Source organism: Canis aureus, chromosome X, assembly GCF_053574225.1.
Source record: "Canis aureus isolate CA01 chromosome X, VMU_Caureus_v.1.0, whole genome shotgun sequence".
In the NCBI taxonomy this organism is placed as follows: Eukaryota; Metazoa; Chordata; class Mammalia; order Carnivora; family Canidae; genus Canis; species Canis aureus.
Window position 1 is genome coordinate 44,658,377 of NC_135649.1, and position 13,397 is coordinate 44,671,773.

Sequence of the window (13,397 nt, forward strand, 5' to 3'; positions counted from 1 at the left end):
TTCAGGGAACCATTTCTTCTAGCTCCTGCTTTATGACAGATGTTAGTGTTCAAGTACAATGATTGAATCTATGTGAATGAATGTGTTAAAAGGTAATATGTTATCACTTCCAGGCAAGAATATTTTAGCGATGTCCCTCTAAAGATAAAGATATAAAGGGTTAGTTTAAAGTTGAAAATTAAAGGAAAGACAGCTTGAGACCTAGAGGGGACTTTCAGTACTCACACTGTATCTCCATCCAACAGACTTTTGATATTTATTTACTCTCACTCTCTTTCCTATTTCAGGTAAAGGGGTCTGCAAAATCAAGAACAAAATGTTATTAGATCCACTGGTACACTCGGAGAATGATTTATTTTTAAATATTTTGTGTTCTTTTGGCACTAAGTGGAAGAGTAACATAATATTATTCCTCTCTCAATTTTCACTAATAATTTTACTTCAAAAAATCAAATTCTTATATATACAGAAACTTGGCACTAAATTCATAGTAACAGATTTAACTGCCATGTTAATGGGAACATTACCATTTGATGTTAGGAAAGTGCTATTTCTCCTTATAAAACAAGGTAATTGAAACTATCTATGGGTTGAACATACTTTTTAAATATTTCAAAAGTTAGAGTACCTAAAAGGTAAATTAAATATATGTAAAAGATTTTTCAAGTCAAAAGAAGGAAATAATTATTTTAGAAAGGCACACTCAAAAAGTACTAGGCTGATTATTTGGAAGACATGGTTTGTAGGGCAAAATAAATCCACAAAACCTCAAAATTCCTTGAAATTCACATTGGTTTTCAACATTTGACATTTACTGGCAAAATAAAAACCATAAAACTCCTTAAACAGTTTCAGCAATTCACTCCCTGCACAAATTGGAAAAGAACAGTTTATGGCATTGACAACAGTTCAGTGAATATGTATAGTTTTTCAGTCATAACATTTGAGAATTTTTCTTTAGGGTATAGTGAAGTGAAAATTTTTTTATCTTTGCTATGTTCATGCTAATATTATCTTGAAAAGTGAGGCACTCATGCTGAAGAAAAAAGATAGAAATCAGTGCTTAACAAATTCTATGACAATATGTTATGAACCATGACACAACTTTACAAATGTTAGCAGGAACAATGTCAATTAAACTGTCCCTCTTGCTTATCTGTCAGAAAATGCCTGAAAAATGTGCATCTATGACAAGTTCTTTCCTTCTGCCTGTCATTGAGAATCTAATGGCCTCAATTCTCAAAAGGAAAGGTTGGTCAGGGAGAAATATATGATGGAAAACAGGAGAATGAACACAATATTAGAGGAAATCTCCTCTTTGCTATCCCTAGAAACAGATAACTAGAAGTAGACAGGAATATAGATATTTTCTTCATTCTTAAAGAATGCCAAAATATGTAGACCTTTCACTGTGAGTGAAACATTTTATGTGTAAAAACAATAAATCAATAATAAAAATATGATACTAATGGATAGAAATATTAATTGATAAATATAAAAATCCAGATTAACACAATTATAATTTTGTATACTAATGATTAAAACACAACTATTTTCCAAGCTGTTTATCCCAACACCATAAACAGTCCATTAAATGAACAGAATATGGACAAGATATATTACCTTACGAGCATTCATTACTTTAACAGCTGTAAATGCACCAGTTTTTTCATGGAGTCCCTGAAACACAGGATAGTAACAAACATTAAATGCTATCTATACAATCAAGAAGCACGCATTGATAGGAGAACAGATACATACACATATATATATATATATACATATATACATATACATATATACATACACATATATGTACACAATGGAATATTATTCACCCATGAAAAGGAAATCTTGTCATTTGCAACATGGGGAGCTAGAGAGTATAATGCTAAGTGAAATATGTAAGAGAAAGACAAATACCATATGTTTTCACTCATATGTGGAATTTTTAAAAATATTTTATTTATTTATTCATGAGAGATATAGAGAGAGGCAATGACATAGGCAGAGGGAGAAGCAGGCCCCCTGTGGGGAGCCTGATGTAGGACTCGACCCCAGGACCCCGGGATCACGCCCTGAGCCAAAGGAAGACGCTCAACCACTGAGCCACCCAGGCGCCCCCACTTATATGTGGAATTTAAGATACAAAACAAATGAGAAAAGGAAATAAAAAAGACAAATAAAAAAACAGACTCTTAACTGTAGAGAACAAACTGATGATTACTAAAAAGGAGTGGTGTGGATGGGTGAAACAGGTAAAGTAGATTAAAACTACACTTATGAGATGAGCACTGAGTAATGTATAGAATTGTAGGGATCCCTGGGTGGCGCAGTGGTTTAGCGCCTGCCTTTGGCCCAGGGCGCAATCCTGGAGACCCGGGATCGAATCCCACGTCGGGCTCCCGGTGCATGGAGCCTGCTTCTCCCTCTGCCTATGTCTCTGCCTCTCTCTCACTCACTGTGTGCCTATCATAAATATAAAGTAAAATTTAAAAAAAAAGAATTGTGGAGTCACTATATTGTACACCTGAAACTAATATAAAATGTATGTTTACTATACTGGAATTAAAATTTTTAAATAATAAATAATTAAATAAGGTCAAACATCATAGCCTATTATGGAAAATAGCATATTACATATAGAAGAAATATCAGGTATTCTACAGAGAACAGAAATATTAAGTTATCAGTGTTTTATTTTATTTTATTTTATTTTATTTTATTTTATTTTAAAGATGTATTTATTTTAAAAAGAGTGAGTGCAAGCAGGGTGAGAGGGAGAGGAAGAGGGAGAGAGAATCTTAAGCAGACTCTCCACAGAGCACGAGCCTCATGCAGGTCTTGATCTCATGACCCAAGGGATCATAACCTGGGCTGAAATCATGAGTCCAGTTCTCTCTTTTTTTAAAGATTTTATTTATTTATTCATGGGAGACAGAGACAGAGAGAGAGAGAGAGAGAGAGAGAGAGGCAGAGACACAGGCAGAGGGAGAAGCAGGCCCCATGCAGGGTCCTGGGTCTCCAGGATCAGGCCCTGGGCTGAAGGCAGTGCTAAACCACTGAGCCACCCGGGCTGATCATGAGTCCAGTTCTTAATGAACTGAGCCACTCAGGTGCCCCTAAATTATGAATATTTTAAAAGAAACTTCAACTAGCTCACTTGAAAAATCAAGCAAGTTTATGGAGTAGTTTTGCTTTTTTGTGTTTGTATTAAAATAGTGGACATTATTGGCCATTTGAAGACACTGTTTCCTTAGCATCTTTAGTCTAGATATACATGGCACCAGAGCATCTATATGAAAAGTAAAAATTTCAGATTGAAGATAGGAAAAAGGAGGTGCTAATACTCAACATTTTTTCAACTGATTATGTGGCATTATGCAGATACATCTTTCCACTGGACCCCTCTTATACATTAAATAAGTTTTGCCATAATGATCACAGGTAAGAGTGATACATAAGTAATCCAATGACCTGTAAAGTGTTTAGTATGCTCTCAGTCATGAGAACAATGATATTTATGAAAGGAAAAAGTTCTAAAAGATTATTTTTTAAAAGATTTTATTTATTTCCCTGATGGTAAGTGATGCAGAGCATTTTCTCATATGCATGTTGGCCATGTCTATGTCTTCCTCTGTGAGATTTCTCTTCATGTCTTTTGCCCATTTCATGATTGGATTGTTTGTTTCTTTGGTGTTGAGTTTAATAAGTTCTTTATAGATCTTGGAAACTAGCCCTTTATCTGATACGTCATTTGTAAATATCTTCTCCCATTCTGTAGGTTGTCTTTTAGTTTTGTTGACTGTATCCTTTGCTGTGCAAAAGCTTCTTACCTTGATGAAGTCCCAATAGTTCATTTTTGCTTTTGTTTCTTTTGCCTTCGTGGATGTATCTTGCAAGAAGTTACTGTGGCCGAGTTCAAAAAGGGTGTTGCCTGTGTTCTTCTCTAGGATTTTGATGGAATCTTGTCTCACATGTAGATCTTTCATCCATTTTGAGTTTATCTTTGTGTATGGTGAAAGAGAGTGGTCTAGTTTCATTCTTCTGCATGTGGATGTCCAATTTTCCCAGCACCATTTATTGAAGAGACTTTCTTCCAATGGATAGTCTTTCCTCCTTTATCGAATATTAGTTGACCATAAAGTTCAGGGTCCACTTCTGGGTTCTCTATTCTGTTCCACTGATCTATGTGTCTGTTTTTGTGCCAGTACCACACTGTCTTGATGACCACAGCTTTGTAGTACAACCTGAAATCTGGCATTGTGATGCCCCCAGATATGGTTTTCTTTTTTAAAATTCCCCTGGCTATTTGGGGTCTTTTCTGATTCCACACAAATCTTAAAATAATGTGTTCTAACTCTCTGAAGAAAGTCCATGGTATTTTGATAGGGATTGCATTAAACGTGTAAATTCCCCTGGGTAACATTGACATTTTCACAACATTAATTCTGCCAATCCATGAGCATGGAATATTTTTCCATCTCTTTGTGTCTTCCTCAATTTCTTTCAGAAGTGTTCTATAGTTTTGAGGGTATAGATCCTTTACCTCTTTGGTTAGGTTTATTCCTAGGTATCTTCTACTTTTGGGTGCAATTGTCAATGGGATTGACTCCTTAATTTCTCTTTCTTCAGTCTCATTGTGAGTGTATAGAAATGCCACTGATTTCTGGGCATTGATTTTGTATCCTGCCACGCTACCGAATTGCTGTATGAGTTTAGCAATCTTGGGGTGGAGACTTTTGGGTTTTCTATGTAGAGTATCATGTCATAGGCGAAGAGGGAGAGTTTGACTTCTTCTTTGCCAATTTGAATGCCTTTAATGTCTTTTTGTTGTCTGATTGCTGAGGCTAGGACTTCCAGTACTTTGTTGAATAGCAGTGGTGAGAGTGGACATCCCTGTCTTGTTCCTGATCTTAGGGGAACGGCTCCCAGTGCTTCCCTATTGAGAATGATATTTGCTGTGGGCTTTTCATAGATGGCTTTTAAGATGTCAAGGAATGTTCCCTCTATCCCTACACTCTGAAGAGTTTTGATCAGAAATGGATGCTGTATTTTGTCAAATGCTTTCTCTGCATCCAATGAGAGGATCATATGCTTCTTGGTTTTTCTCTTGCTGATATGATGAATCACATTGATTGTTTTACGGGTGTTGAACCAGCCTTGTGTCCCAGGGCTAAATCCTACTTGGTCATGGTGAATAATTTTCTTAATGTATTGTTGGATCCTATTGGCCAGTATCTTGTTGAGAATTTTTGCATCCATGTTCATCAAGGATATTGGTCTGTAATTCTCCTTTTTGGTGGGGTCTTTGTCTGGTTTTGGAATTAAGGTGATGCTGGCCTCTTATTTATTTATTTATTTATTTATTTATTTATTTATTTATTTATTTTAGAGAGGGAGAGTAAGACCAGGGTGAGGAGCAGAAGGGGCAGTACTCTGCACTGATCATGGAGCCCCATGCCCGGCTGGATCTCACCACACTGAGGTCATGACTTGAGCCTAAATCAACTGCAGGACACTTAATTAACTGAGCCACGCAGGTGCCCCTGAAAGATTCTTAGTGGAAACATTATGAGTTCCAAAAATTTAGTCTTATCCTAAATGAAAGTACAAGTTATAAACTTATAATTTTCAAAAATGGACACAGAGGTTAGGAATCAGAGCTCTCATTTTGTGGCTGGTGCCTTTTAAAATATTTCAACTTGTAGGGGCACCTGGATGGCACAATTAGGCATCTGACTCTTGATTTTGGCTCAGGTCATGATCTCAGGGTCATGAGATCAAGCCCTGTGTCCAGCTCTGTGCTCAGTGCAGTCTGCTTGAGATTCCCTCTCTCCCTCTCCCTCTGCCTGTCCCCCCACTCACTCACTCTCTTTCTATGTAAAGAAATAAAATCTTAAAAAAATATTTCAACTTGTAGTCATAGAAAAATTCAGTTTTGTATTTATATGAGTAAGACTTCAACTTAAAATATAATGCCTTATCTAGCACAAGATTTGATTTGGGCACTGTAGTGAGTTAGGCAGTGTCTCCCAAAAATTTAGATTAACCCATAACTACAGAATGTGATCTTAATTGAAAATAATGTCTTTGCACATGTAGTCCAGTTAAATGAGGATTATAGTCAATTATAGTGGCCAATGATTGCTGTCTTGGTAACAGAAAGGGGAGGGAGATTTGGACACAGAGACACAGACACACAGAGGGAGGAGAGTCATGTGAAGACAGAAGAAACTGAAATGATGGAGCTATAAGCCAAGGGATTCTAAGGATTGCTAGCGATCACTAGAAGCTAGGAAGAAGGAAGAAAGGAATCTTCCTTAGAGCCTTCAGAGGGAGAATGACCCTGCAGACTTCTAGTCTTGAGAACTGTAAGTGAATACATTTCTGTTGTTTTAGGTATTTAATACATGGATTTGTTGCCACAGCTGTAGGAAATACAGGGGTATTCAAACAAAAGGACTGTCATTAGTCACAGCTCTCATGTGAAAGACAGCAACAGTTTTTACTTATAGAATGATCAAATGAGGAATGGTGTCTCTGAATAGTATTAATATCTTGGTGTAACCTGTCAGTGAGTGATGCAAAAGATCAACTGATTTCAGAAATGTGATCCTTAAGTATATTACTTGTTTGTTGTCAAATCTCTTTTTATAAAGCATCTACTTTGAAGTATATGAATGCTATTTTGAGATGATTCCTACAAGTTCTCTCATCAAAATAAAGCCAATTCATCAAAGAAAATCAAAAGGAAAAGAACTCTCTACCATTACCACCAATGTTACATGGTACACAAGCATGTCAACACTTCTCTATTTTTTCCCACTGATAAGACTGATAGGTTTTAATCCCATACATTTAAGGTTACTTCAATCCTATTGAGCATGCCACTGTTTGTAAATGGGGCCATGTGTCAGAAATGGATTAGAAAACTTTTCAGTAACTAAAGTAGCTCTAGAAATGCTGCCACCTTGACTTAACCACAGTTCTTGACAAATAATTAAGCATTAAATAATTATACTGGTTAGATGGTTACAGCATTGATGGGAAGTGGCATGGGTTGCTGTTTTTAGTTTATGGAGTCAAGCCTGAAAGAGTTAGGTCAAGATGTTTTGTGTTGAATTGTGTCCTCCAAAAAAAAATGTTGAAGTTCTAACCACTGGTACCTGTAAATGTGACCCTTTTTGGAAATACGGTTTTTGTAGATATAATCAAGTTAAGCTGTAGTCATCCTAGATTAGGGTTGTCCCTAAAACCAATGACTAGTGTCCTTCTAAGAGGAGGGAAATTTGGACATAGATATCCAGGGAGAATGCCATATGAGGAAATAGGCAGAAATTGATGTGTATCTCAATCAAGGAACAATTAGGATTTTTGGCATCACCCACAGCTGGAACAGGCAAGGAAGACTTTGTCCCTAGAGACTTCAGAGGACGAATGGCTCTGCTGACACCTTGATTTCAGAATTCTAGTCTCCAGACTTGTGAGGGAACGGTTTTTTTTTTCTTTTAAACCATCCAGTTTGTGGTAATTTGTTACATCAGCCCTAGGAAATTGGTACACATAGAAGGATATCAATCAAGATAAGGGAATAGGCTAGACTTGGTATAGGGTTCAGAAACTATGAATTAATGTATAACGAAATGTCTAAAATCAGGTGAGTGGTTTTGGGTGGAGCATGATAGCTACCAAAAACTAGAATTTTTTAAGGAAAGGAAAATCTATAGGTTATTGACTGATCAGAAAAAAAAGAATTTAATATTTTAGATATTGACCTCTTATCAGATAGATGGTTTGCAAATATTTTCTTCCATTCTATACAATGCCTTTTTATTTTGTTGAGGATTTCTTTTGCTGTACAGAACTTTTAGTTTGATGTAGTCTCATTTATTTTTTTGCTTTTGTTGCTTATGCTTTTGGTGTCATATCCAAAAGAGCATTGCCAAGACTAATGTCAAGAAATCTTTCCACCTATGTTTTATTCTAGGATTTTTACAGTTTCAGGTTATGTAAATCTTTAACATAGTTTGAGTTCATTTTTGTGAGTGATATGAGATAGGGGTCCAATTTCATTCTTTTTCATGTGAATATGTTGGAGACTCCCAAATTAATTTGCATCTCTGGGAGAAAATATACATTAATATTTTTATTTATTTAGCTCTTATCAAGGCTTATAAATTATTGTTTTCTTAATCATTTATATAAGAATTTTTAAGTCAAAATTTTCTCATATCTGTATGCACAGATATAACATGTTGAAAACTGGTTCTCACACATCCTTTAAAGAAGTTAAAAATGGGGATGCCTGGGGGGCTCAGCAGTTGAGCATCTGCCTTTGGTTCAGGGCATGATCCCAAGTCCAGGGAACAAGTCCTGCATCTGGCTCCCTGCCAGGAGCCTGCTTCTCCCTCTGTCTGTGTCTCTGCCTCTCTCTGTGTCTCTCATGAATAAATTTTTAAAATCTTAAAAAAAAGGAAGTTAAAAATATTTCCTTAGTTGATTCTAAGAGGATATTTATAGTCCAAATTCCTATTCTGTGCTACACAAACATTTGGCTTATTAGAAAGATCTTATCCATATGTTGTCTCATATGACCGGTGGTTAGTAAGCCACAGAGTTTTTAAAAGGCAAGGCTAGAATACAGTTATCAATCTCATAACACACATTTAGTGAGATAACTGAAAGGTGCCACCAAAGGGCAGAGAACAGAGATAATCAACTTGGTTTTTATTACCTGTGATATATTCTCTCACTTGAAAGTTACATAAACATATTTTGTCAAACAAAGTATCCTACTGTGGGGTTTGGTAAATATGTTCACTGTGTCTGTAGAGGAAATAAACTCCAGATCTTGAAACCATATACTGGGTTAATATGCCTAACCATTATTCAAGCTTTTATAGATTTCTGGTATATCCATATAATAAATAAATGGAAAATTGCTGCCTGTTAACCTAGTATTTTTGAGAGTTCCTTGACTTAAAGTTTTTACTTCAAATAATTTTAGACTTAGAGAATAGTTTCAAAGATCATACATCACAAAGATCTATTTATCTTCCACTCAACTTCTTCTAATGTTAACATCTTATATGACTACAGTACAATTGTCAAAACTAAGAATTAATATTGGTACAATACTCTTAACTACATTGTAGTCCTTATTCAGATTTCCCCAGTTTTTTCACTAATGTTATTTTGTAAAACCCAGACTGGAATACTGCATTCCATTTAACTGTCATATTTCCTTAGGCCCTTCTGATCTGTGACAGTTCCTTAGTCTTCTTTCTTGTTTTTTATGATCTTGACAAAATACTGGTCAAGTATTTTGTAGAATATACTTAACTTTGGATTTGTCTGATGTTTTCTCATAATTAGACTCAGGTTATGGGTTTGAGGAAAAAAATGTCACAAAGGTGAAGTGCCCTTCTCACCATGTCATGTCAGGAGTACATGGTATAACAATGACTGATCACCAGTGATGTTAACCTTGAGTACTTGGTTAAAGTGATGTCTGCAAAGTTTCTCCACTGTAAAGTCATAATTTTTCCCTTTCTTACTCTATTCATTAGAAGTGATTGATATTGGTTTTGAAAAGGGATAACATTATTCTTCAGCATTATCTAGAGAACCTAGAAGTCATCTTAAGATAAACTAATTGCTCAGTGGTGCCACCTTGTGGATCACGGGCCGTATAGAAGTTGTTTTGTGATCTCAACTGAAGGCCATGTTGTCATGGATTGTCTCCCTCAATGAGATGTTGAACCCAAACCAGCAAATCCAATTTATAGGATATGCCTTTTCTCAATTACAATATATGCTTTATAAGAAATTAATTTAAAACACCATTTGTTGAAAACACACAGGGAGAATGCTTAAAGAAAGTTTGGTTTTGCATTCTAGACTGTTAAATAGCCTCACAGTTCTCACTGGTCTTTGTGAATATTATACAGTAAAATAACAAGGAATGCCTTAAACTATAAATGTGTTTTTCCTACTATCAATAATACCCCTAGTATCATACAGGAGTCACCAGTTGCACAGGATTAACAAAGATCCCTGAAACAGAGTTGGCATGCAAAAAATGACTTTTTAATTCTCAAGCATCACATAACAAGGAGAAGAAAATTCTTCTAGCTTTAATTATTATTATAATAAAAGAAACTGCTGCTTAAGTTTATTTTATAAGTTCACAAGCCCTCTCATATTTGAGTAACATAAGATGATATGTAGTAACAATAATTTGTAGCCATTCTTGATGGGAAGCTCAAACCTACTGACATTTGGAATCAAGTATCTCTATCTTCACTTCAGGCAGCTCTTTGTCTTGTCAGCAAGCTCATTCAACTTATTCAAGTTTAATTATTAATAGATGCATCTCATATAGTATGATTTTAGGGGCACCAGAAGGTCAAGTACTCAAAAAACTCCCCCTCCATCCTATCACCTGTCATAAAGTACAAAAATCATTCGTTATGTCCTAAATTTTATTAAGGTAACAAAACTTCCTGATTATTGAAATGTCAGCTGGGATAAATACATACTGAGTTATTATTTGTCATTAACACTTTAGCATGAGTTATGTGATCAGATTAGATAACTGCAAGAATGGCAATGAACAGTTAGGTATTGATGGAAGTAGAAGGTGGAGAAAGGAAAGGATTAGAATCTGAAGAGTTCCAAGAAAGGCTGTCCGTTAGCTATAATGAATGAAGGTAGCAGGTGTCTGGAATGGAAAGCAAAGTAAAGGTGAGTGAGAAGGGATACTCAAAGTGCAAAGTCACAATTTTATTAGAGGAATTTACAGTTTTTAAGATGTCTACACCTGAAACAAAGAATAAAACCAAATGCAAAGACTAGTGACTACATGAATTCCTGGGGGTGAAATATAGTTTAAGGGGTTCAAGAGAATGAATATGTGATGCCATGTGAAGATCTTAAATAAAATCCTTAAAAAATCCCTGAATAATTTATGTTCTTACAACTATTTTCAAGGGCTGTGCTTTAAAATATAGTAATTGGGGAAAATGTGTATTCTTTTTCCAGAACCATTTGAAATTATCCAGGAGACAACATAAATTCTTCAATGTGTTGATTTCAATTTAGCAAGAATTTGCGTTCTTATGTAATTCATTTAGATAATTAAATAAGCGGCTTCCTCCAGGCAAAACAGTGTATTAGGGTTCTATTGTTCTGCAATGGCTCCAAGCTGAACATTAGCATTCTGGGTCTGTCCTATGAATAGAAAATGTGACATGTTCCTGAATTTAGAATACTGGTCACATAAAAAAAAAGTTGTTAAAATGTATGTACCTGCTTTAAACAAAAATCAATGCGGGAATATCTTGATATACATAACAAAAAATGAAGGGGTGGTCATAAAAGAATCCTCTAGTTTGCAAATTAGACTTGTACTAGTTTTCATTAAACACCAAACTTCTCAAATTTATTTTTGGAAAATCAAATTGCTATATTTCAGATTACTTCCAATTTGGGGGAATATCTCAAAAGTAATAAAGCCAGTCAACTTGTACTTTGGGGATCCAGAATCAAACTCTAAGTTACCTAATTGTTGCAGAAGAAAATTATAAATAGTATCCTGGTCACTTAAGACAGCTGTGCTGACTTCTAACTGATCAACTAGTCTACCATGCTTCCTTTTGGCGCACATCATCTTAAGATCTCCACTTTTTGTTTTATAGGCTTGTCCTATTCAGATGGAAATAAATAGCCATTCCAGTTATTCATTATTTCTCTTAGCAAATCTCGGAGATAGATATAGTCATGGAAGGGAGAGTAGAGAGAGAGGTAGTGGTAAAGCAGGGAATAGGTGATGAGCCCTAGGTAGGACTCAGTCTTCTCAAATCCTTTATAAATACAGAACCACACTGACAATACAAGAGTAAGTTAGTTACATACAGATAATGATAATGAAAAAAATACATGAAAATAATAAAATCTAGTTATGAAGCACATAGTTTTATAAAGGATTTAGTTACTCAATAACATCAAGTGAAACATCAAAGTTCTTTTTTAAAAGATGTTATTATTCATGAGAGACACACAGAGAGAGGCAGAGACATAGGCAGAGGCAGAAGCAGCCTCTCCACAAGGAGCCCGAAGCAGGGCTTGATCCCGGACCCCAGGATCACGCCCTGAGTGGAAGGCAGATACTCAACCACTGAGCCACCCAGGCATCCCAAAACATCAAAGTTCTTGAAAGCTTGGAATATTTCCTTTTATTTTGGTATCTCTAGTGTCTATCATAATACCTGCTACATAAGACCATTTTAACAAACAAGAGTTGAGTGAATGATGAATAGAGTAACTGAAAAAGCTTCCTGGAAGAGGCAGAATGTCAAATGGGCCATAAAGATTGAATAGCATTTTAACAAATTCTGAAGGGTAGGTAGGGTTGACCCAATGAGTGACACATCATAAACAAAGGCTATGAGACAATGTTGAGTATGAAGGCACAGCCACTAAAGAAGAAAAGAAAAGGAAAAAGTGGGAGTGGCCTTAAAAAGAGATGAAAAGGAAAGAATGCAAGAGTGCACCTGTTTTTGTCATGCTCGAAACTTCAGTGTACAAATTTTTAAAAATAAAATATTGTTGAAAATTAAACAGAAGTCATCATGGAATAAATTAGTTGTTTAATATTTTATGACTGGCTTCTGTTAGTTAATAGTCTGAATACAAAGCTCAGAGTGGTTAAGGCACTGAAAAACCAGTACTGAATTGCAGTAATGATCAATTTCTTGGGGATTACACATTTTAAACCATAACAAATGATTTAAAATAGCAGTTGTAACAGCTGTGTTGGAAAAATCCATCATTCTGTGGCAGTTAATTACTATGTTTTTCCCCAGAAAGAATACAAGACAGTCCTTGATGGCCTTGTAATTTTGATTAGGCTGAAAACTTTATTTTTAATCATGTAATTAAGGAAACTGTTGTGGAAAGACTGTCAACTATTCAGTACTTCCTACATTGTCCTTTCAGTTATTTGCTTTGCCTTCTGTTGGCAGATCTAAACCACATAATCCCCAGGGCATTCTTTCTTTCTTTTCAATTGGTTTTGTGGTGGCGGAAGGCCACAAGGCACTCACTACACTCATGTCCATTTAGTAACCTTGTTTTTTATTCACACAGTTTTGTCCTTCTAGTCATTTGGTTGAATGCCAGCTTTCTCCGAACAAACAAACTAAGTGATGCTTCAAGGCCACCAAGAGTGCAGCCATAAACAGCATCTGGGAGTACTTTGTGCTGTGCTGTGCTATGCTGTGGAGGGATGAGACAATATGGCTAACAGGATAGTTTATGTCAGCGTTGTGTTTGCAGAAAAATAAAGACATGAGGCTGGAGATGACTTTCAAGATTAGCAAGTCCTGCCTCTA

The 13,397-nt window shown here is 35.7% G+C and overlaps 1 protein-coding gene across 2 annotated transcripts in view; it reads right to left on the minus strand.

The window, feature by feature from the left end:
• Positions 1–13,397, minus strand: part of NRK (Nik related kinase) — a 138,998-nt gene that overhangs the window by 75,290 nt on the left and 50,311 nt on the right. For both annotated transcript variants that reach the window (XM_077887729.1, XM_077887728.1), the window contains exons 3-4: positions 1,624–1,680; positions 226–297 (exon numbers count right to left, since the gene is read on the minus strand). In XM_077887729.1, coding sequence (XP_077743855.1) covers positions 226–297; positions 1,624–1,680 — 129 coding nt within the window. The remainder of the gene's footprint in view (positions 1–225; positions 298–1,623; positions 1,681–13,397) is intronic.